This window comes from Oncorhynchus masou, chromosome 24 (assembly GCF_036934945.1).
Source record: "Oncorhynchus masou masou isolate Uvic2021 chromosome 24, UVic_Omas_1.1, whole genome shotgun sequence".
In the NCBI taxonomy this organism is placed as follows: domain Eukaryota; kingdom Metazoa; phylum Chordata; class Actinopteri; order Salmoniformes; family Salmonidae; genus Oncorhynchus; species Oncorhynchus masou.
The window spans coordinates 48,061,441-48,087,533 of NC_088235.1; the positions used below are offsets into that span (position 1 = coordinate 48,061,441).

The 26,093-nt window shown below is 41.5% G+C and overlaps 3 protein-coding genes across 5 annotated transcripts in view; 2 read left to right on the forward strand and 1 right to left on the reverse strand.

Annotated features, from left to right (window-relative positions):
• LOC135512270 (cytochrome P450 26B1) overlaps positions 1–2,138 on the forward strand; it is a 130,692-nt gene extending 128,554 nt beyond the window's left edge. For all 3 annotated transcript variants that reach the window (XM_064934116.1, XM_064934118.1, XM_064934117.1), the window contains exon 7: positions 395–2,138. In XM_064934116.1, coding sequence (XP_064790188.1) covers positions 395–742 — 348 coding nt within the window. In that variant the 3' untranslated portion in view covers positions 743–2,138. The remainder of the gene's footprint in view (positions 1–394) is intronic.
• Positions 2,139–3,415: 1,277 nt separating this feature from the next.
• Positions 3,416–6,612, forward strand: LOC135512271 (cytochrome P450 26A1-like). Its single transcript, XM_064934119.1, has 7 exons — positions 3,416–3,721; positions 3,957–4,181; positions 4,331–4,612; positions 4,730–4,879; positions 4,963–5,097; positions 5,448–5,600; positions 5,853–6,612. Exons 1-7 carry the CDS (start codon positions 3,431–3,433, stop codon positions 6,204–6,206), a joined length of 1,590 nt encoding a protein of 529 aa, XP_064790191.1. The 5' UTR covers positions 3,416–3,430; the 3' UTR covers positions 6,207–6,612.
• A 10,194-nt stretch (positions 6,613–16,806) lies between these two features.
• On the reverse strand, positions 16,807–25,882 carry slc22a15 (solute carrier family 22 member 15). The gene is made up of 12 exons (XM_064934120.1): positions 25,710–25,882; positions 23,666–23,809; positions 23,369–23,501; positions 22,918–23,082; positions 22,605–22,734; positions 22,186–22,422; positions 21,842–21,982; positions 21,584–21,669; positions 21,396–21,504; positions 21,150–21,222; positions 20,778–20,936; positions 16,807–19,297 (listed from the first exon to the last, which is right to left on the reverse strand). The coding sequence occupies exons 1-12, from the start codon at positions 25,791–25,793 to the stop codon at positions 19,250–19,252; spliced, it is 1,509 nt and encodes a 502-aa protein (XP_064790192.1). The 5' UTR covers positions 25,794–25,882; the 3' UTR covers positions 16,807–19,249.
• Between the last annotated feature and the right edge of the window lie 211 nt (positions 25,883–26,093).

Sequence of the window (26,093 nt, forward strand, 5' to 3'; positions counted from 1 at the left end):
AAGCTGACCTTAGAAAAACCCCATGAACAGGCCATACACCATTATGATACATTCGATCTACTGTGATGTCGGAAAATTAGTCCCTCAACTGGCTAGAACATAAACCATTATTCGAAAGCATATACAACGCTATTTCAGTATTTTAATTGGGTACAATGAGATCTATTCTAGTCGGGTTATTAAAACTTGATTAATACTGATTAAATTACAATTGATTTATGTTTATCGTCTATGTGATATGTTGTGAGATACAGATGATACTGCCTTAACATTTCAGAAAGTCAAAGAGCATTACATCTGACCATAAAGAGGTTTTTACTTGCCAATAGCGACTTTTTATCTTGTCAGGATTGTGTTGAAGTTTGAATTTTTGTTTTGTCTCTCTTCTTCCAAGGGCTACCAGATTCCTAAAGGATGGAGTGTGATGTACAGCATCCGAGACACACATGAGACAGCTGCAGTGTTCCAGAGCCCTGAGATCTTCGACCCAGACCGCTTCGGTTCCGGGCGTGAAGAGAGCAAGACTGGGCGCTTTAATTACGTTCCATTTGGTGGCGGAATAAGGAGTTGTGTCGGAAAGGAACTTGCCCAAATGATATTAAAAACCCTGGCCGTTGAGGTGATTGGCACGTGCAAATGGACCCTCGCCACGGATACATTCCCCAAGATGCAGACGGTGCCAATAGTCCATCCCGTCAATGGACTGCATGTGCATTTCAATTACGATAGCCTACTCCGATAGAGTTTAGATAAGTAATTGGGTTATTAAAGACATTAAGCTCGTGAACTTTTCGCAATTACAATATTAAGTTATTAAATCAGAATACATAGTCAAGAAACCTTTCCTCTTCGTTCCGAATATCGTGGAAATGGTAAAAACATGGTGGTCATTGAAGAGTGGAAGCAAGGCATGGTGCCAGTGACCTTCGATGACCTGCTTATCGCCAAGATCGCCTTTTTTCACCCACTGGGAAAGGTGACGGGAAACTTTTGCTATTGTTCACGGACATCCGGGCGCTCACTTTATAACATAGCAAATCGAAAGATGATATATAATTTTTAAGCACCCTAATGCAATATATAATGGAGGAGTAGGGCTTTCTTCTCAGAACAAACATTATCTGTGCTCAGGATGTGCGTCTATTAATGTCCGTCTATAATGCGAAACTGTCTTACAGATCTTGCACTTGGTCTCCGCGAAAAACATTTAGAAATACCTTCAAAATGTATGTGTTTATGTGCAGTAGGCCTATGTGAGTAGATATAAATGAGATGTAGGCCAACATATAGGCCAACAGTAGGCTATGTGTGTGTATAAAGTTATGTGTGTATACAATGAAGCAGTACAAATAAGATTTATTTATAGAACATTTCGGCTAAGTCTGTGTTAAGATGGAATAATTATGAATAGACCTAGTGATTTAGATATCATAAGACATTAACTAATGTAAAGCTTAGACCGTTAAAACAAAACCATATAGGCCTAGAGCTTTTATTCGATTATTTAGAGGCTATACATCGACATGCAATTATATAACGTTACCTAGAGAATATAACCAATTATTATTATTATTATTATTACATGTGTCATCTTTATAAATAATCGCTTGTTGATTTTGAAGCATGATGGAAGCGCTGTGAAATGACTCAGTTAATTAAGATGGATTCATGGAAGGAGATAGCACTTTTTCTCCTTTACGGAGTGTGTATATACAGTATTTGTCCTATTGATTCAATATGTGTATTTTTTTGTGTATTGCTCGTATTATCTATAGAACGATGTAAAGATTAAATTGCAAAAAGGTGTATTTTTGCCATTGGATAGGAAATTCTACCATGACAAAATGTGCAATTGTTGCCATCATGTTAACCACAATGAATAGATTCCCGTTCTATTAAAAGAAAAATATGAACTTGTTCATAGATAAAATAGTTAAGGTTAAGGTTTTAATCATATGACATTTGAAAGTGTGCCAGTATTATCACAGTATAAGCCTATTCAATCTTTCATGCCATATTGTATGTTTTTAATTGGATATGCCGAAATATAGTCAATTGTTAGCGTAAAGTGTAAAGTCTTATTCTTAATTGGGTCTGTTTTCGATCACCAACTCATAACATTAAATTCCATAACCAAACGGAGATTTGCATATCATCTGACGGGCTCCGCCCTCGAAGATGAACTGAACCTGCAAGAGATTACACCTTCAGAGTGAACTCGGATGGCAGTGTGACCCTCTAGTGAACCAGTTAACTTTGCCCTATTGACCCTCAATTTAGTTGACGGCTTTGTTAGCTGCACTCCACAGGCTGTGATCACAACACCAATGATATTTCACAGCATCATTTTCACAGCAAAGAATGGTAAACCAATAGCTCACTATCTGAATTTCCTCTATAGATTACCCCCCCCCCCCCACACACACACACACACACACACACACACACACACGCACACACACTCTTTCCAAGTTAAAACCAACAGAGTAAAATTTCTCTTCTCAAATGATATTCAGAAAGTTTGAAATTATGCTAAATTGTAGGCTATATTCCCTATAGGTTGATTGAGACATTGGAAAACCTGTATGAAATCCTGATTTCATTTGGCCTAGATTGAGAGATGGTATATTTATGACCTCAATTTGATTGTCATGTTAGACAGAATAAATGACTGTAAGACTGTAATGACGCGAACTCCTCTCTAATTATGTGTTCTATAGGGCCCTGTAACTCGTTATTTGATGGACAGTGAACTTGGCGACGTTTTGGCGCCGGAGTTCACACGGATGTCACCGTCCGTGTTGTAGGTCACATGCAGGTCAGCGCATGGGAATGGGATAGAGCGTCACTGCCCCCACCTCTGTTGGAATCGCGCTGCGGTCATGGGTTTTAAACAGAGGGTCCAAAGAGGATGGTGATTTGTAGAGTGTTAGATGGCATCGACATTTCAAAGTAATATAGTAATTAACTGTAAGCCCATTGAGTAGCTTAAACTAAATACAAAACATGAATTCATTGCCGTTTGAAAAATATAAGACAATACATTGATATGCCTACACAGAGCAACGCTTCTCATAGCCGACTGACGCATGCGTCACGCCTGGGTGTCCTCTTCATGGGAAGTATAATTCATTTTCTAAAGTAATCAAGACCGATTAGTCACATACTATGTAGACCCTAACACAACTACAGGGATGCGTGCATGCTGTAAATTAAGAACACGATATATTGGGTAACCAAAGAGGCCATTTTCAAACCAGAGGCTTGCATTCTGTTGTGGTGCTACTGTGTAAGTGGTAGCCTATGCGCACCCAAGAAATGGTTAAACATTCGGGCCTGTCCGCTGTGGGCGGAGCACGGGGCGCGCGAGCAAGAGCTGCACAATTAAAGATGAACTCTGAGTGAACTAATTTGTCTGACCCAAGGTAAGATGGGGCAACTAGTTGGGGGGAAACGGGCGTATAAAAGCGCAGAATGGAGGGTGAGACATACCAGTCCACTCCTGCGGTCCATCCGTACACTTCTCCTCGAGATGGGTTTCTACACGTTATTCGTAACATGTCTTTGCACTCTCCTGCTCCCACTCCTTCTGATCGTGACGGCAATGAAACTGTGGGAAATGTACGTCATTAGTGGAAGTGATCCAACCTGTCAGAGTCCTCTTCCTCCGGGTACCATGGGACTGCCCTTCCTTGGCGAGACGCTTCAGATGGTCCTACAGGTAACTGATGATGGAAACCAACTGAAAACGCAGTTCCTCCCTATATTTGCAGTGTGCAGCAGGCTGCTATTGATTAGTTATTGTTGGAGTGATGCATCAGGATCAGATGTCCTACCAGAAAACAGTATGCTATTGAATATATTGAAGGATTGTTATGTAGACTCATTCAAGCCATTTATATGAATGACATTTACAGTATCTATTCATCCATTCATCTTCTTGTTTATATTTCTAGAGAAGAAAATTCCTAAAAATAAAACGTCAGAAATATGGATATATTTATAAGACGCATCTCTTTGGGAGTCCCACGGTGCGGGTAATGGGTTCAGAACATGTGAAACAGATTCTGATGTCGGAACACAAATTGGTCGCGGCTCAGTGGCCAGCTTCAGTGCGACTCATTCTCGGGTCGCACGCCCTCTCCAATGCGCATGGCGCGCTCCACAAAAGCAAGAAAAAGGTAGGACATACGTAGAGTAGCCTACACGTCTGTGTAGAAAGCCCATGGTTTATGCTTACGATGAAAAACAACATTGTAATTTACCTTGCCTTTTCACAGCGGTGTCCTTATAACGTGCCCTTAAAGCGCTCTCTCCTGTTTGCCTGCAGGCGATCATGAAAGCCTTTTCTGGAGAAGCCCTGAAAGAGTATATTCCTGTGATCCGGGAGGAGGTGAGATGCGCAGTTCATAGCTGGCTGCAAAGCGACTCTTGTGTGCTAGTGTACCCAGAGATGAAGCGCCTCATGTTCCGCATCGCAATGAGGATCCTGCTTGGCTTCGAGCCCGAGCAAACAAAGACCGACGAGCTGGAATTAGTGGAAGCGTTCAAAGAAATGATAAATAACCTTTTCTCCCTACCAATCGATGTTCCTTTCAGCGGCTTGTACCGGGTAAGTTGTCTGTCAAATGATACGATTGATTGATTAAAACAGCCTTGGACTGCATCACATGGGGCTCCAGTGTGCGCGCAACATTTTTTAACCGATATTTTTCACCATTCAATTTAGGGTCTGAGAGCACGCAACATCATCCACTCAAAGATAGAGCAAAACATCAAAAATAAGCTGTCCAATATTGATAACAACAATAACTACAAAGATGCTCTGCAGTTATTGATTGAGAATGGAGAGAGGAACGAGGAGCGACTAAGCATGGAGGTAACCAGATGCCTTTCATTTAGCAATTTGATTCTATACACTGTCATTTACTCCATGAACCGTTCTTTATTTGTTTCCCTCAGGAGATAAAAGAGTCTGCCACAGAATTGCTATTTGGTGGCCACGAGACGACAGCGAGCACTGCGACCTCTCTGGTGATGTTTCTCGGGCTGCATGCACATGTCATGCGTAAAATGCGCCATGAGCTTCAGGAGAAGGTTGGTATCACTCTGTATCACCAAAAAACGACATGACAACATTGTATATGGCACTTGATTCTTGTTGTGCCAATTACATGGCATAATATTTATTTAACATGATTTGAAACCATAAATAATTTGTTTACAAAGTCCTCCATGACAAAAAAAGAATCGTCAATGGAGGCCCATCTTTTTTTGGTTGATGAGATGATGAGATTAAGTTTAGACACAACTCTCATTAAAGTATTTATAAATTATATTCTTCCAAATCTAGGGCTATATTTAATTGATTGAATTTGCTGTACATCTCACTTGCAAGATTTCTGTCCCCCTATCTATGTGTTGATAATATATACATATTTTTACAGCATTTGTTGGGAGCCCAATCTGAGGACAAACCACTGAGTATTGAGTTGTTGGAACAGTTGAAGTACACCAGCTGTGTCATCAAAGAAACTCTCCGTATAAACCCTCCTGTCCCTGGTGGCTTCCGTGTGGCACTAAAGACATTTGAGCTCAATGTAAGTAAATCTGTGTTGTAACATCTGAAATTACATTTACACCAGATTTTAGGCTAAAAGTTTAAAGGAGGCATAATTGATTGTGGTTTGAGAGCCACAAAATGGAAACCATGTACTGTTATAGTATATGTGTTTTTCTACAAATATATCATCACAACATGGTAGCAGCTCCATGTATAATGATTGGAAGAAAATTGTTGGAAGTCATTGCCATACCCACCCCACCTAACAACCTAAAGTGTGTTTCCTCAGGGATACCAGATTCCCAAGGGTTGGAAAGTAATCTACAGCATCTGTGACACACACGATGTGCTGGACACACTTATGAACAAGGAGGAGTTTCAGCCAGAGAGGTTCTTGGACAAGTCACCAGATGACTCCTCCCGGTTCGGTTACATCCCATTTGGGGGTGGTGCGAGGACGTGTGTGGGTAAAGAGTTTGCTAAAGTTGTACTTAAGGTGTTCCTGGTCGAGGTGGTCACCAGATGCGACTGGACTCTGTTAAACGGACCCCCGACAATGAAAACAGGCCCAACCGTTTATCCAGTGGACAATCTGCCCACAAAGTTCAGCAGATATGGTGGCAAATGTATCCAGAACAACTGATAGTGAAAAATTCACATTTATGTAAATACACTTGTTAATATTTAAGATAGACGTATCATGTATATTACATATATTTTGTAATAGAGATATTTATGTAAACCCCACTAGCATTGAAAAAGCAACAATTTTAGAAGCACTTCAGGTTGATGCACTTCGATAAGTTTTGAGACATCATTTTATGTATATTTTGAAATGTAATTGTTTTTCATCTGTACTTGATCATTTTCATGCAGCTTAACTGTGTTGTTGCATTTGGAATGTTTTCAATAAAAGAAATGTACTATTATTATGAATAGTTGATTTTTCACTTTAAATCTGTCTAAATCAAAACCATTCCAATTTTCCCACATTCTCTGACATGACATTGATAGAGCTCAATGTTTTCATGTCAAATGTTCCTCTATCCCCAAATAAATCACTGTTGGTTCAATTGCTTGAAGAAATATACATGTGTAGTTATTGGCACCACTTCCTGTTATTGTATCACTTTATGGATCTAGTTGTATGCCCATTCATCGAGCACACGTCAGTGTACATTCACTCCATGCTACAATAACTATTACACTTACGCATAATAAGACCCCAAATGACATTAGACAATGTCAACGGTGATGAATTTGAATCCAAAGGCGACACAGAAAGGGACAGGATGTTAGACCCTCCAGATGAGTGTGGAGAGGATAGGTATGTGATTTCATTGGAAGCCTGAATGGTGAGTCTTAAAATACTAGTAAATATTTATCCCTCAATGTTGATTTAAAGTATTTTTGTGCTCTCGGGATGTTCTTTTAATGGCTTTGCATATACTTGATTTATTGATTTGTCCTTCTTTGACCATGATTAGACCGTCATAACAACCCTGCCAGGCTGCACAGTCAAGCCGAATGCACTGTAGTCAAGCCAGCTAAGCGCGCGCGCGCACACACACACACACACACACACACACACACACACACACACACACACACACACACACACACACACACACACACACACACACACACACACACACACACACACACACACACACACACACAAACACACACACATACACACACACACACACACACACACACACACACACACACACACACACACACAGCTAATAGGCTGAACCAGGCTTTAAATAGGGCAAGTGTGGCAAAATAGTGGGCATGAAAAGACAAGAAAAAGGTAAATATCCCTTAAACAGATACCTTCCCCCGCTTGCTTCTCCTCATGTGGGTGAAAATGTGACTTTTCACTTTGTATCAGGGTGGATGAAAGCACTTATAATGTCATTTGCATGTCTGGTGCACTCTTGCCCCCTCGTTGAAACATATCAGTCCACCTAACTCTCAATCAGATTACCTATTAGCAGCCCATTGGTATTATTTATAATCAAGAGAGAGAGGCTTTTCAGAGGACGCCTCAGGGTCAAGGAGAGTTCAGTGATAAGAAAAGGGCCCTGGGGTTACAGTGATGAGGTTGGGGGTGGCCTTTCATCTGCCTGTTCAAATAGTTTGCTGATCAGTAAAGAAAAGTAAAACAATTGTCAGCAAGAAGGTTAATAGCGATATTTCATGCATTTCACATTTGAATTTCATCTTCTGTAAAAGGCTTTATTGGCCAATAAAAGTCACATCGCAAACAAGTATGTTCATGCTCTCTTAGAACTCCTGCTCTCCACTCGTGTGGGCTTTGGTTCAAAGACACTTTGAAAGCAATAAAGGACAATGACTTGTGAAATGAGAGGTAGCAGAGAGGAAAAGGCGAAGCGAGAGGCGAGAGGTTTTACTCTGCCTAAAATCTGTCCACTAAAATAAGCCCACGAAATGAGGAATTTTTGTATGGTCAATTAGTTTTGAATTTGGTTAACACAAATTGTAATTGCTAATTTGCTGCATGAGGCTTATTTGATTGAATAGAAGTTTCTTAGTGGTTAGCTTAGCTTCTTACAAATTCACTAATATAAGTGGATGCATGTGTCATTGTGTCAAATTTATATACAACATTAAATATCAGAGTTGTGCCTGTTGTCACAGAGATCTTCATTGTAAAGGGTTTAAACACTGTTTCCCATGCTTGTTCAATGAACCATAAACAATGAATGAACATGCACCTGTGGAACGGTTGTTAAGACACTAACAGCTTACAGACTTACAGCAATTAAGGTCACAGTTATGAAAAATTAGGACACTAAAGAGGCCTTTCTAGTGACTCTGAAAAACACCCCAAAAAGATGACCAGGGTCCCTGCTCATCTGCATGAACGTGCCTTAGGCAAGGCATGCTGCAAGGAGGCATGAGGACTGCAGAAGTGGCCAGGGCAATATATTGCAATGTCCGTATTGTGAGACGCCTAAGACAGCACTACAGGGAGTCAGGACGGACAGCTGATCGTCCTCTCACATGGCAGACCACGTGTAACGACACCTGTACAGGATCGGTACATCCAAACATCACACCTGCGGGACAGGTACAGGATGGCAACAACAACTGCCCGAGTTACACCAGGAAGGCACAATCCCTCCATCAGTGCTCAGACTGTCCGCAATAGGCTGAGAGAGGCTGGACTGAGGGCTTGTGGGCCTGTTGTAAGGCAGGTCCTCAACAGACATCACCGGCAACAACGTCGCCTATGGGCCAGACAGGACTGGCAAAATTGCTCTTTTCTGACGAGTCACAGCATTTATCGTCATTGCAGGCAATCTCAACGCTGTGCGTTACAGGGAAGACATCCTCCTCCCTTATGTGGTACCCTTCCTGCAGGCTCATCCTGACATGCTCATCCTGACATGTCCCTCCAGCATGACAATGCCACCAGTCATACTGCTCGTTTTGTGCGTGATTTTCTGCAAGACAGGAATGTTAGTGTACTGCCATGGCCATCAAAGAGCCCACATCTCAATCCCATTGAGCACGTCTGGGACCTGTTGGATCGTAGTGTGAGGTCTAGGGCCATTTCCCCCATAAATGTCGGGAACTTGCAGGTGCCTTGGTGGAAGAGCGGGGTAACATCTCACAGCAAGAGCAGGAGATGCACTGCAGTACTTAATGCAGCTGGTGGCCACACCAGATACTGACTGTTACTTTTGGTTTTGACCCCACCCCCTTTGTTCAGAGACACATTATTCCATTTCTGTTAGTCACATGTCTGTGTAATTTGTTCAATTTATGTCTCAGTTGTTGAATCTTGTTATGTTCATACAAATATTTACACATGTTAAGTTTGCTGAAAATAAACGCAATTGACAGTGAATATTGATATATTGGTGATAGTTTATATCACCCATTTTAGCATGGATATTAAAATTGAGGGCTTCCACCATTTTAAAGTAGTCAACTGAGTGGGAATTCCTATGAGTTGGGTGCAATCATCCAATGTAGAAGAAAATTGAGATAGCCTCAATGGCGCTGCCCATGCTGTCACAGACGCTATAATGCACAGATACAAAGATGAGTCCTCTATTTATCTCAATGGCCTGTTGTTCACATGCGTATTTGCCCTCTCATTGTCTAGAATGGTCCCACCTGATTTCGCTTACTCCTGCCTGCCTTCCATTTTTGAGGACGTGTCTTTCCATTGTTAGAGAGGTCACTTGACTATCTTGTCAATATAATAGGCCATCTCTGGAGGTAGCCAGTGCAGATGGAGGATATGATAGGGCTCCCAAAACATCAAGCCCAAAGTTAGGTAATGCCACCTTTTAGTCCCAAAGGAAATTATAACTGACCCTGTAACCTCCCTCTGAAATCATGTCACTAGTATTCTAGTATGGTACAAAAGATAGACATCAATAATGATTTCTTTATATAGCCGTTCCAGGTCATTGAGAGTTAACAGTTAATTACAATAATGAGGTAAGAGAGCAGTCTTTAGAGAGAAATTTACCCGCCCACAGATGGATTACACAAATCCACTCGCTTGTTGACTCTTTTGGAGTTGTCAGGGCTAGGGATTTGACTTTGTGTTTGAGACTTTCTTTTACAGCATTCAAGAGTCAAAGGTTCTCAAAAAAATAAACCAATAATTCAGAGGAAATAGAAACGTTACTGTAACAAAGTTTACAAGAAGCTGACAGGAAATACCTTCAGAATAACAAGCTGCCAGGAAAAACTTTCAGAAGGACAAACATCTTAAGGATGTAAACAAATGTTGTTCAGATTTCAAAATGTTATAAAGACCATGTTGTTTCATATGTATGAAAATTATGAGGTTCTCAAACAATGAGGTTATATCCACACACACACACTACATGATCCAAGCCACAAACAATGCTCTAATCATGTGACCCAGTAAAAGGGAGATAGAGATAAACAGAGAGAGACAGTAAGAAAGAGAGAGAGAGAGAGAGAGAGAGAGAGAGAGAGGGAGAGAGACAGCATCCTGCTGTGACCTTAAACAGAAAAGGACACAAGCTGTTCACACAGGAGGAATAAGGCGCAAATTAAACAGGGATCTGCCAAGGTGAGAGATAATTATTGGCTATGTCAGACAACATCTGTTATTGCAGCATTCCAGAAGTCAGCTTCTCTGAGGACAAGCTGAAACCTCCTCCAGAGTTCATGACTGACAAAGGCCTCTGGCTGTTCCCACTGGAGTTCACCCTCCTCCATTTCCATCATAATATAGAGCATCTGGCATGATAGTGGAAGAGAGAGATTAAGAGATGATACTCCACACATTTGTATTTGTGTGTGAGGGTGTATCAGACAGGTGTGTAGGGGTTCGTATAGGGCACGTGTCAAACTCATTCCACAGAGGGCTGAGTGTCTGCAGGTCTTCGCTCCACCCTTGTACTTGATTGATGAATTAAGGTCACTCATTAGTAAGGAACTCCCCTCACCTGGTTGTCTAGGTCTTAATTGAAAGGAAAGAAAAAAAACCTGGAGACTCTCGGCCCTCCGTGGAATGAGTTTGACACCCCTGGTATAGGGGTTGGTATAGGGAGGACAGGCTCATAGTAAAAGCTGGAACAGCATCAATAGAATGGTATCAAGCACATCAAATGCATGGTTTCCATGTGTTTGATACCATTCCATTCACTCCATTCCAGACATTATTATTAGCTGTCCTCCCTTCACTGGCGTGGTGTGGTGTGGTGTGGTGTGGTGTGGTGTGGTGTGGTGTGTGTGTGTGTGTGTGTGTGTGTGCATGCATGCATCATGTGTGTGTGTTAGCATATCTTATGCTCTTGTACATAATTGTAAGGAATGTATGCTGTTTACTTGTGAAATGGCTAAAGTTATTGAGCTACAGTTTTCAAAATGTTCATGTTAGCAGTTTACCCATAAAGACTCACCCTGTAAACTTTTGGGATTTGTTGCTTACAGTCAGAGTGAACTCCCAGCCCTGAAGCATGGTAAAATGAGATAGGAAGCATGCATTTCATCGCCAAATAACTGCAAAAACTTGTTTCGTGGCAGCCTGTGCCTCAAGGTCAGGCAGAGTTCGTTGAAAAGTAAAAACAATCCAAGCTAAATCAACTATCTGAGGGTTACTGTTTTTGTTTCCTAAAGTTTTGCACATGGAGGACAAAATAAGAGATGTGAACCCTCTTTGACAAAGCAGAAGCAGAGTGGGAGGATGAACTGTAAGAGCCCTCATGAACTCTCATATCCATCAGAGCAAATAAACACCTTGTGTCTCGGACGGGGTTGTTTATGCTATGAAATCCTGTGTGGGGTTGATATACACTGTACTACCGTGTGCCACATACCAGCAGAGGTTCAAAAGTTCATCTAAACCATGAACTCTGTCAGGGCACAGCAGGCAGTTCCACCCATGAGTCAAATAAAAGAGAGACAGAGAGGCTCGAAGCAGCATAAAACAACCCGGAAAGTGCTGCACGCCACATTCAAGGGCAATGACAGGTGAGAGGTGTCACAACTCCTGTCCCCTTCCTCCCTCCCTCCTGTCCTGTCCATCCCCCTTCATTGGTTCACTTTATGACCCTCTGACGCCCCTCATGCCCCCTTTAGGAGCACAAATACAGTCACTGTGAATGAAACTCAAGCGTGGCTGTTTGATCAGTCCATTCAGTTGTGTGGCGTGTGTGTGCTTTAGGAGAAGAGGGTCTAGGACTACGCTATAGTGAGGGACACACATTCTTTCCTAGGTTGTGTTCATATGTGCGTCTGTGTGGTGTGTGTCTGTCTAGGATGGGCCAGGGAATCAAAACAGAGGGGTTATGACCCATATGTATTTGTTTAAAGATGAGATTTGTGTCACCTCCGGGCCCAAAACGCAGCCTAGCAGTGCAAACCAGCGGCAGGCATAACTGGTTCTGGAATGAAAACAAACCCTTTGCTGTTGTTACAGCTAATTTGCTAATGTTTATACCGGCTTATCAAAGAATACAGAGTGTTTAACTCGATCAGTGTACCCTACAGGTTTTCACATAACATGTTGTTCATAGCTGACCTCGTCCTATAACGTTTTAATAGGCCTTTTCATTTGCTTAAAATTGTTATTGTTTTTAAGAGGGTTTATGGTTTATTGCCTTTCACATAAGCTCTAGAGAGAGAGGAGGGGCCACATAAGTGAAGTTGTCTATTCTTAGTTCAGGCAGGGGTTACATAAGCTTTGATCAACTTTTTACCAGAAGTCTTAGTCTACCAATTGTTTTCGTATATGTTGAAAGAAAACCCAGACTGCTTGCCTTTGAAAGCATTTGGCAGATACCACTGATGGTCTAAGTGCAATGACCTGAAACTGCCCCTGCATGTTCGCTGTTAGGATAAATATCCCTCTATTAGGAACAAGTGCCTTGAAAGCTGCATTGCTTTCTGGGGAGATCTCTACTCAGAGCTTTTAAGAAAAGGTGGTGTACTTGACTGACAGGTAGACTCTTTAAGAAGCTTGCCTCATCCATCAGGTACACAGTATGACGGACAGTTATATTTAGCCGTTGTGGTATGTGAATCTGTGTGCATGAAGAGTGCTTCCAAAAACTCCTCTCTGTGAAAAGGTTCATTTGCTTTTCCTGGCAGGCGTAGGCAGCCTGATATAACAGCAAGAGGGGTATTTTAAACAGTCTGCTTCCCTCAGACAGCTGCCATGGTGGGAATTGAACTGCAGCAACGCAGCAGCAGAGCTGCAAAGGGAGGGAGGATGACCAGGTCACACAGCGGGCAAGGGGATACGCCTGGGACATTGCAGCAACGCTTCATTCCCATACTGTAAATACAGACAGACAGTCTCTGGCACACATACACGTGTTAATGCACAGGGGGAAACCATGGACAGCCATGCACACATAAGCTTTGTATGGTTTGTTGTGGGCTGATATGTTAGATATAACGTGCATTAAATATTGAAATGATTTATAGATCACTCCATGCATTGTATTTTTTTATTCATACATTTACAAAAAAAAGCTGGAGACTAAAAGCATTCACTCCAGTGGTTTGGTACATCCACTGCACTGTTTTCCAGCTTCTTCTGTTTCTCATTACACTAAAATCCAGGTTAATACACATCACCACAATCCATTAGAGGGAACCCCCATCTCCTCCAGATTCTGGCCACACATTCATCATCTGATTTCACTTGTTCTAAGGCGGAGCAGCAAGTCATCCATCATTGCCATGTGCTCGTTTCATTATCACCAATCTCTCCTTTTCACCCTCAGAAAACATCTAGCGTGCTGTAAAGCTGAGAGAGAAAGAGAAACCAGCAGCTCAGTGAATAGTGAGCTACCTTCCAACTTCATTTGTCAGAAAGGAATAGTACTACGTTCCAGACCCTAAAGAGGGTCTTGCCAAAAATCAGGAGAATGAACACTGTTGAACAGGTCATGTTACAGCAGGTATTGCACTTGGCTTTGGCCTTGTCAGTACAGATCTCATTTAGGTGTGAATCGACAGTCAGTGTCATACAGGTGTTTCTTATCTTTACTGAATCTGATAGATTAATTATACATTTAATGAGAAATGTTATCAGAAATGTAATGATGGCACAATATGTTTGCAAGCAGGGTGGCGTGAGCTGAAACTGGTGAAGTTGATTAATCACAAAAACAGAGCCAAGTCTAATAGGTTTCTCAGGGTCAAAATGAGAGGCAGGGGATGCATAACAGAAAATAATCTCTGCAATACATTCCCAACACATAACAAAACTGAAAATGTGGTATTTAAGAATATGAAAGGAGCATTTTCTCACAGGTCAGACTTGGCTTACTCTCATCATTGCTCTCTCCAACTGTGGAAAGTTCCCCAACCCCCTTCCCTTCTTTCCAACCCCCACCTGCACATGTCCCTCCTTCCTTTCCTCCCCCTCTCTCAAGAGCGGAAAGGCCTCGGTCTCTGAGAGACTCACCGGCAGGATGCTCTATACACAGTGTAATTACAACCAGAAGCAGCGGCGAGTGTGAAAGCAGCAGATAACATCAGGTCACCCAGCGTGCAGGAGTTCACACAGAGCCCAGTGGAGTGGCAGCAGCTGAGTTATGGCTCTGTATTTTAACTGCTCCAGCCTGGTCCAGCCCTACGCTACATCCCCATTCACTGCCCACACCCACTGTGATACAGCAGCAGGGAGCAGCATGGTGTAGGGTTAGAAACGTTAGTCACAGATTGCAATGTCATACATAGACAAAGAAAATTTTCAAGGATTTGGGGATAGAGATTTATGTTCATTGTAAGATAAGAACACAGCCGGACGCGCACATACGCAAGCACGCGCACATCCACGCGGTCTAGTATAGCAGGTATGTATCTATTTGCAGAACTCTGACAAATTCAAAATAACTTAAACTTGTCCTCTCTGGTAATGCTCAACCCCAATTGTCGTCTGTCCCCCTAGGTGGTTGGAGGTTGAAAAAGGTTGGGAGAAACGAAGGCTGTGGAGAGCAGTGACCCTGCACTGTTCCCTGTCAGACTGCTGGATTTATGGCCCATCACTGTGAAGGGGAACTGTTTGTTTAGACACCACAAATCCTTAAAATGTCCACTTCTGGCACTTATTCACTGATGTCACAACAGTCAGAACTGTTATACCCGTGTACCCGGGAATCTACTGTAATTATGTATTTGCCCTTTAACCTGTTACCTGAGAAAAGGTAGCAAGGAACCAGCAGAAAGTACCATACTAGATTATACTGGGTGCTCGATAGTTCAGTTGACCATAAAAGCAAAAAATAATCTGTGTGCTACTAATAGCGTTTTACTTGAATGATTGTCTGAATAAGACTATTAATCTTTTTTACCTTTATTTAAACTAGGCAAGTCAGTTAAGAAAAAAATCTTATTTTCAATGATGGCCTAGGAACAGTGGGTTAACTGCCTTGTTCAGGGGCAGAATGACATATTTGTACCTTGTCAGCTCAGTGATTTGAACTCGCAACCTTTCGGTTCCTAGCCCAACCACTAGGCTATCCTGCCACCCCTATTAACACTAAATCAAACTTTTAACACTGATAAAATCTTAAGTAAACACATAAATCTGGACTGAGAGCACATTTACTGCTAGCAATCCACCCAATAGGCTACCACAAGTACAAATACACACATGATCCCTGGCACACACTCTCACTCACGCACACTGCCCCAATCACGCACTCCCCCTCTAGAGATGTGACAGAGTTGTTCCTCGAAAGTTCAGCAGTGGGTCAGTGTGGACATTACTCTCCTGGCTTCCCCCACACACTCACAGGCTCAGTGCTCACACACCCACTCAAACATAACCACACTCTCATTCCCCTCCTCATGCCTCATCAACTTGACTGGAGGTAACTATAAATATCAAGATATCAGTGCCGTTGGAAAATGTTTTTTTGGGAGTGTTAAGTGAGGAATTGGGGGGTGGGGTTAGCTGGCCAGATCCTGAACCTTTGATTTGAGTGCATATTGGAGGGTGTGTGAACAATATTCTGTGTTTCCCCGGTCTCAAGTGCCAGTTTTAATAAGCAAATGAGGTCACCTTGAGGCTTCAGACTTTCCTTTTTGTTATTTAGTTTACACAACCATTCAACTGAATCATCTGACATGCCTTTCAATTGGCTTCTAATTAGAGAATGGAAGTAACCTCACCCAGCCCCATGTAACACATCTTATCTACCTCAGGTGCATTGCTTTCAATCACCCATCCACAAAATATTCTGCAGCAAGAGCTTGTGTGACAAATCTGCTGCATGCTGAAATATCATCTGGCACGCTTGCTGTTCAGAGTGAAGAATAGCAATTCCAGGACCTCAAATCAATGGTGGGTGAAAGCCTCCAGCTCAAACATACAATAATGATGGAAGCAGACCACAAAACTTTATTTCAACTAGGCCAGTCAGTTAAGACCAAATTCTTACTAACAATGACGGCCTACCGGGGAACAGTGAGTTAACTGCCTTGTTCAGGGGCAGAACAACAGATGTTTACCTCGTCAGCTTAGGGGTTCGATCCAGCAACCTTTCGGTTACTGGATCGTTCTAACCACTAGGCTACCTACCGATAATTACTTTAAGTAGCATAAGCACTTCAACTCGCATTAGGACGTAGAGTTTTAAAATTGAAGTGCATTCAAGCTGTTTTGAGCTTGATATTAAGCTAACCCACATACTGTATAAATTATACATACATTAATTCAATACATTTTCATTTCAATTCAACACCTCATTTCCACAAACTTTTGTTGGAGATTGTTTATTTACTTCAACAGGGAATTTCTGTGCTGGCAAGCATACAGTGTCAGAGGAATATAAATCAAAACAATGATTACGGTTTCAACTCTTCAACTCACTCCAACTGTTTGCTGAACCGGTGGTGCGGGCCAACTGCCATAATTATAAGTGATGGGGGGGAAAAAACATTATGCGGTTACTTCATTCTTTGATGAGAGCTTCTGGACGATATGGTTGTTCGGGGGCCTCTGTCTGCGTCAATGGTGACACAATCACCTCACTCGTGTAAAAGGCCAAGTGTGACCTGAGTTTAGGCAGTGACCACTATAATTACTTATAAACAGTATTAAGATATCAAAGATTAAAATGTCGATGAACATTACAATGCACCCCTGTTCCATGTCATTCTCATAATCATATTATTATGCAAGCTACCATTCACAATTGGTGTTACTTCCCGTCATTAACTATTTATAACTCCAGAATCAACACAATGTAAACCAATTACCTTGAATACTGTACAAATCGTCAACAATGTCCAATATAGATATTTATACATAATCTGTATTCACATTGTAACTAGCATATGATCTGTCCAGCAGAACACATAGAAATTATATTTATATGGAAACTGAAACAAGCCATTTGAACTTCAGTGACTTGATTTATAAACGTTGCGTACACACAAAACATGCATGCCTGTTCTCACACAAAAGTTGGTATTTATAAAAACTGAACTTTACATGAGAAAGTGCTATCCTCCCGCAAACTTTAGACCATGCAGTTTCCAGTGGTTCAAGTCTTGCATTGCAAGAAAGCAAAAGTAGCCTCGTCGTAGCCTTATGAATAGGTGTCCTCATATTTTCACAACAAAAAACAGGTAGGCCTAGCTAAATAAGATGCTATCATTTTCCATTAGTGATAAAAGAAAAATCAATGCATCATCACATTCTAAAATAATTTGAAATAAGGCATATATATTTGCTATTATTTATTTAATTTCCACAATCATTTCACCTTTGATGGTTTCGAAAAAGCCTACAGGCAGACAAGTTAAGATGGGACGAATGGTAGTTTATCAGTCATTTAAAAATTGTACCCACTTCCCAGTAGTAAATAGATAAGCCATTTCAAGCAGCCTATATTGCTCTACGCGATCTGAAGCGCAGTTTAACAGTAAAACAGATGGTTCACAGGCTACGTCCGAGTACTGTAATGCGAAATGTCTAGTGTAGATATTTAACTTAAACATAATACATATCATCCATCGCAGAATAAATTCCTCACATTTTCTGGCCATGATGAGTTTGTTCTTGTAGTAGCCATACAACAAATTACCACATGCATCTCATTTAACTGGGATTATTAGTTAGAGCAAAATTATAAATAGCCTATGTATCCGACAGGGTGCGCGGTTTATAACATACAGTAGAATTTGACAGGTGAACAGACAGTTGATATTTTGCATTGAAGTGTGTAGGCTACCACTAAGGTCACGGTTTACATTTTACAGAGTAGACAATGTATCAGAATTCGCAGGCAGTACAGCATATTTAGGTTCGGGAAAAGGTTCGTTTAAATGCAAAATTTTGCATGATCTGTTTACAGGTCTACAAAAACATGCAATTGTTTGTCTTTCAGAAAATTTCAAATACCCAGATTTACGCCACCTCAAAAACACCCATCATTAACCTTTTAACGCCCTTATTTTCGGTATAGTTTGAAAGTATTGGAATTAGGCCAAGACAGTATCTAAAGGAAATAGCAATACAAAGGAAAACATTTAGCCAATCCCTCCAAAGACATGTGATCAAGGTCACCATTGCTATTTCCTTTAGATACCGTCTTGGTCTAATTCCAATACTTCCAAACTATTCAGAAAATAAGGGCGTTATTGTCATCACAAAAGGTGAATGACAGGCATTTTTCAGGTGGAGTAAATGCTCGGTCACAGTTATGACAGGTCTGATTTACAATGGGAAACCTGCATATGAATGGCGTGTGCCAAGTTAACTGCACGCACAAAAATAGAGATTTTTCAGAAATGGCGCACACGGCTATTTATTGTTAAATGTACGCAACAATTATAAATTAAGCCCCCGATGGCTACTTGGCAAAGTAGAAACTGAAAACTTTGGCAGTAATTGTAGTTCTCTTCCATTTGATAACACATGATTACTTGATCAATTCACTACGGCTAAACTACGATTTTCACTGTGAAGTACAAAAAGTACATACAAAGAGAGAAACAAAATAACAAAAACATTGTAAACATGTGTGTCGTTCCCTGTAAAAATGGACCACCATCCATCACGGCATGACCCGTCCTTGCTTCACCATGGAAACAGAGCACACCGGGTCACTTGTGAGAAAGCACTTGTGTGTGGACAGGCTTCGAGAGTCTCTCCTGTCGGATTGCCTCTGACTGTTCTCTTGTTCAAAGAGTGAGTCACTGATTGTGGTTGGTTTTCGATTGGTCCTCTTCAAACAAGTGTGTCTGTATAACGGAACACAAACCAACCCCCCAAGATACAGAATGTTAAGCAGGTATTACATTTAAGATCATTGTAAACTTGCATTTGGATAGGGGGCGTAACTAGTCTCACCTGACCATCCTTCTCAATCCCGTCTCAACTATTGGAAGTCTGGAGAACATCAATACTGGATATTCATTTGAATGGGAGCGCTGGCCTTCAGAGCTTGAATTTGCCCACAGGAGAGGCATTTCCTTGTTTAATTTTTTTCTATTTCCCTACAGTGTCAGACATAGGCTTGCTAGCTTGTTTTAAAAATCATAGTCACAAACTCCGTTTGGAGTACCACCGATGCAAAACATCCAATTCGCTCTGGATAAGAGCGTCTGCCAAATGACTTAAATGTAAGTGATTGGTTTGATTGTTGCAACCCAATCACTAGTTATACTCCACCCCTTCATATTTTCTTCCTGAGGAGAACGTCGCCAGGCTTTCGAAATACAGTACAAGTAAAATGTTGGACACACCTACTCATTCAAGGGTTTTTATTTTGACCATTTTCTACATTGTAGAATAATAGTGAAGACATCAAAACTATGAAACATATGGAATCATGTAGTTACCAAAAAAAAGTATTAAATCAAAATACATTTTATATTTGACATTCTTCAAAGTAGCCACCCAAATGTCAAGAACTTTTTAAAGTTTCTTCAAGTGCAGTCGTAAAAACCTTCAAGCACTATGATGAAACTGGCTCTCATAAGGACCGCCACAGGAAAGGAAAACCCAGAGTTCTCTATTGCAGAGGATAAGTTAATTAGTTACCAGCCTCAGAAATTGCTGCCCAAATAAATGCTTCACAAAGTTCAGGTAACAGAAACAACATCAACTGTTCAGAGGAGACTGCGTGAATCAGGCCTTCATGATCAAATTGCTGCAAAGAACACCAATAAGAAGAAGACTTGATTGGGCCAAGAAACACGAACAATGGACATTAGACCGGTAGAAATCTTCTCTTTGGTCTGATGAGTCCAAATTTGAGATTTTTGGTTCCAACCGCTGTATCTTTGTGAGACGCAGAGTAGGTGAACGGGATGATCTATGCATGGATAGTTCCCACCAGAGTGGAGGAAAAGCAGCCAACAAGCTCTCAGCATGTGTGGGAACTCCTTCAAGACTGTTGGAAAAGCATTCAGGGTGAAGCTGATTGAGAGAATGCCAAGAGTGTGCAAAGCTGTCAAAGCAAAGGGTGGCTCCCTGGAAGAATCTCAAATATATTTCGATATGTTTAACACATTTGTTTCCGTTACTACATGATTCCATACATTCTGCCATAGTTTTGATGTCTTTACTATTAGTCTACAATGTAGAAAATAGTAAAATAAAGAAAAACCCTTGAATGAGTAGGTGTACAAACTTTTGACTGGTACTTTACGTGAGAAACTCGACGTCCGAAGCTAGGGGGTAACTTACCCAATATAATGAACAGAGTTATGACCCTACCTTGGTCTCTACAATGCGGTGGTAAGCAGGGCTGCTGAGCTCATCCAGTGTCTCTGTCACAGGTTTGTTAAGTGTCTCAGGGAGAAGGAGACCCAGGCAGCCAGCAGAGATCCCACTGAGACAGAACACCAGGAAGGGCATAGAGGTGTGTAACTCTCTCTGAAACACATAGCAAACAAAACACAGCTTAAGCTTGAGGGGTTCAAATGAATACCATACATTATGACAGAAGGCAAAACAAAACTTCGGTTTACCACAATTTGAACACTTAGAAAGCCCAAAGTGGTCCTCGTACTTGATTACAATCGTGAAAACAAAAAAATACTGATGATTTTTGTCCCTTGTCATATTAATGATATTCTGCTGACGTACCATAGAGGGCACAAAAGGGGCCAGGATCCCCCCAACTCTGCAAGACATTGAGCAGACCCCAAGACCAGCATTCCTGACATCAAGACAAAGCACTTAACATTATTTAAACACCTCTCCAACATACCATACAAAACCATATTGCATTGTGAGAATTGACTCATATTACACAAGCAAAAATGGGAGAATGGCACCCTCTACTGTACTTCATAGAAGTAATTTAGTGGGATCTGTTTGCACTGCACTCACCTTACAGCAGTGGGGTACAGTTCAGTAGTGTAGACATACACTATGTTGAAAGCCGCACTGACCAACAGCTTTCCTAACAAAGCTAAAGAAGTAGCATTGAACAATGCCCCTAAATAATAAACAAATAGATTAATTAGCAAAATAATGAATCAAAGCTATCTAATATACTGTAGATGGAATGCCCTTACCAGCATTTACTGGAACCAACATGGTGCATAGACACGACAAGCCAGCTAAAGCCAGAAAGCTGGCCATGGTTTTCCTTCTCCCAGCCCTAAAAAACAGGCACAGTTTCCAACTGTTGAGCACAGCTGAGGAGAATATATGGTCTTGTGAAACTATTACGATTCAACTTCTGAATTATTAACCATAAATCAAGACATTTATTCAGTGCACCACTGACACTTCAATTCATAGAATATCATCACAGGTGGTGAGAATCTTACCACTGCTTGTTTATGAAATAGATACAGAGAGGGTAGGCTGGGAGCTCCACTAGTCCATACATGGCAACACTGAAGTAGCGGTTCCCACTATCCTCACTGGCATTCATGGTCAGCCCATAGTACACCAGGCTGCAGGAATACCTAAAGCACATCCACAGAATGTGTCAATCTAAGTTAGGTTATGTTTAAAGTTTTCAGTGTGAAAGGACTTTAAAACAACGTATACTTCAGTATACGTACGCATCGTTGTGAGCTGTTGATACCGTCTGTGCACTATTAATGACATTGCAAAAAGCGAGTCCCTCTGGTTTCCCAGTGGTTCAGCTCATGATGTGCTAACTCACCAGACATACATGAGCACCACGGTTCTCCAGCGGAGCACTGAGTGGGTGAACAGGTCGAGGAAGCCAGGGCCATTGTTGCCCTGGTTACCAGTCTTGACAGAGCCAGGACACATACGGAGTTTTACTTTGGCTGCAGCATTGCTGTTACCATTCCGCACAGCTATATAATGCAAAACCTCCTCCGCCTTCTCTGTGTAACCACGGGAATACAGCCAGCGTGGAGACTCCGGGAGAGTCCTGCCTCAGCCAGAAAAACAAGAACAAGAAAGAAAAACAGGAGACGAAAATGTCAACTTGCTATTTGTTTCATCAGCAAACTACAGTCTCACACATGCGGTAAAATGTATTGGGAAAGGTGTCAGTAAAGGTTCTAATGCAATTGCTTTCTTGGAATAATCATCCTAAAAAAAGTGACTTACACACAAAGTAGAAAAAACAGAACGCCAGGAGAATTAGCTGTTGTTGCCAGGGTACGCCATGGTCTGATATAGTAGCCAAGGGCACCAAACAGGGCAATACCCACAGCAAAGGTCATATTAGTCAAGGTCCCTGAAAAACAAAACACCAAAGACAACTTTTAAATAATTTGGAATAAACTCTTTCCAATAGTGTCAGACCACTTTCTTATGTGGACGGACTGACTACAATTGACCCTTTGTCCAATCCTAGTCCCCCCTTCCTTAGTTACTGTAGCTGGTAAACATTTGTCATTTTCATGATGATTATTTGTACCTGTCATGGCCCAATAGGCCTTGCCCACATACTCCTGGGTGAGCACAAAACAGACGAGGGACATACCCCCATTCATCAGACCCACCAGCAGGCGCGACAACGCAAACACCTCATAGCTGGGAGCAAAGGCTGTGGCATAGCCAAACACCACCTCAAAGAACAGAGCTGAGAGAGAAACAGAGAGCAAAAAAGTTGGTTTGTCAAAGAGAGTTGCTTAAAGAGCATGGTATCAATGATGTAGCAGTCCACAAGCAAAAGCTTTTTTAAATTATGAATGATGAGGCCTAACCATAGCTCTCAGATGTTTACCAGTGACACAATTAGCTGGGCTGCAAGGAAGCAGTTCAGAACAACATTTCCTAATGACTGCTATATCATATCAGCCAGTCAAATATTTTAGAGGATATGGATTAATATCAAAATATGAAAAGCTGTGAACCTCATTTGTCACCTGTTAGGAAGACTGGTTTCCTTCCAATCTTGTCAGAGAGGGGTCCAAAAAACACATTTCCAATCAAGACCCCAGCGAAGAACAAAGAGCCTGCCAAGCTGACCTTGTAAGCCTGTTGCTTTAGAAGGAACCACTAAGACAAAAGTAAGGAAAGAGACAGGAAGATGGCATTCATAAATTATCATTGTGTAGATTATTTTTAAGTGTGTTAAATACCATACACAGGTGTGAATGACGCTACATTCTCAAGCACGGTACATTTTTGCTCCTATTGAATCATGAACGGTGACCGCTCACCTCCGTCACAATGGAGTTCACATCCTCTGTAAATGTAACGTGTTTGATGAGCTCCTCATAGTTGGAGTGGTCACCTTGTTCAATGTGGTATTCTGGTATAGCGCCAATGAGCACAATGAGCATGGACTGGCATGCCATATACACCTGGAAAACAAAACCAAGCTGAGTGCCAAGCAAGTAATAAAGGCCTAGCTACCGAAGTGATCTATCCATCACTGGTATTTAATTAGCTAGTTCCTTTCATATATTCTGCATTGGAACAGCCTGACCTGCACAAATCCTCTGAAATTCCGGAGATTGGCATGGTAGAGCTGGGGAGCTCGGAAGGTACCGGAACACATAAAAAAATAACCCACCTTTATAATAAAGCATTGAATGTATATCAACACATTTGCCAAGTGACAGGACAGAAGAGTAGAGCCACTTACAGATGTTACACACACGGGGACATTATTTTTGGGGCCGAAGGTGCCGGAATTGTTGGGGCCTTTTATAGACACATTTCATGCAATTCTTCGTAATTTTACATGAATCTTTTTTTAATGCTGCGTTCAAAACTGGGAACGCGGAGCTGGAAAATCTCCAACTTCAGTACAACTGGGAAATAGGGAAAAAGAAGCTCCGACTGAAAATTTGTTTGGGACATTCATCTAACTCGGAATTCCAAGTGGGGAACTACCTGAAGATGGATCACTGACGTCATGATTCGACCTCGTTTCCTCCCCGAGTTACCAGTTGTCTTGAAAGCACCACAAAACTGCACAAATGATCGAAATGACAAGCTACTTTGACACCGAAACTGAGATCAGTGAAAACGACCCTGTCTTGAATCCATCAATAGCCTAGATTTATGGAGACAATGAGGATATCATATATTTTTTAAATGCTTTCCAGTTTCACCCAATGATATGCAGCTCACTCGCTGGTGATGGCATATTAGTTATCACGTTAATTCAAATTTTTACATTGCAAAAAGTTCATTACCTTGAGGTAAAGTACACAGTGTAGCCTAGTGGTTAGAGCATTGGACTAGTTACCTAAGGTTGCAAGTTCAAATCCCTGAGCTGACAAGGTACAAAATCTGTCGTTCTGCCCCTGAACAGGCAGTTAACCCACTGTTCCTAGGCCGTCATTGAAATTAAAGAATTTGTTAACTGACTTGCCTAGTAAAATAAAGATAACAAAAAAAAAAAAATGTTCTGGAACGACACAGCCACAGGTGTTAGATCCTGTTCCAGCAGTCATTTAGCAAATGCTCTTATCCAAAGCGACTTACAGGAGCAATTAGGGTTAAGTGCCTTGCTCAATGGCAGAAACATTTTTCAACTAGCCAGCTCAGAGATTTGAACCAGCAACCTTTCGTTTATTGGCCCAACGGTCTTAACCGCTAAGTTAACGGTTGTCAAGGTAAGTGAATTTGTTTTACACAAGTCCTCCCGCCCTCACCTACCGTCCACCAATCATGTCAATACAGAGCTATATGAGACCTCATTTTTACCAAATTTGAGAGGCACAAGGCGATGCGGTATGGTGCTCAATGTCCTCTGCGTGCCTCCAGAGACTTGGCAATTGCGTCACACCACCCATACAGCGCCTCCGAAAACATTTTCGGATCAAGCATAAATTGGCTCTTAGATATTGGGTTATAGGATAACCCATGTCATATTTCATTTAAGTTATATTATTCAAGAATTGAGTAAAATTAATTAAAAATGGCCATTGAACAGCGGGAAATATTGCAGACTGTGGCTTTAATAGGTATGCAAATGACGGGAGAGATAGCTTGCTAGGATTCAGCAAGCTACTTCAAAGCTTCTGTGATTTCATTATCTAGCCAACTAACGTTAGCTAAGTAGCTTAGCTATGGCTGGATAACAATAACAGCGACAGACTACTACCTGGCTTGCCCCACACTAAGTTTGACCACTTACTATAATGCATTCAGAAAATATAGTAAATGTATTAGATTGCTAGCTAATACAGCTAACTAGCTGTGGGTGGCATACGTTTTCCGCGAAAAAAAAGGAACGTTAATAAAACAAACCTGTAGCAACACAAGAACCAACACCATCTGCTTTTGATATGATCCGAATTCTCCGACTAGTTGAAATGCCTCTTCTAAATCCATTCCAAGAGGAAACAATATTCAAGCACATCACACCAATTTGACAGACTGCTCAAACAACATTTCGCAGACGTGGATTACTATCACATGTTATCACATGTTATCATATAGGGAAGCGTATTGGTCAAGGAGACGAAACAGAATACGGCGCATGCGCAGCAGTAACTAATTGGGCGAATTCGTTATAGGGTGGATGGAATGGATACACTGTGATCATTTGGAGGCTAAAGAAATGAGCGTATAGAACTCTGAGATAGCCTCCAGGCAATGGCGACCCATCATTCAGGGCAGGTTTTGAGCCCC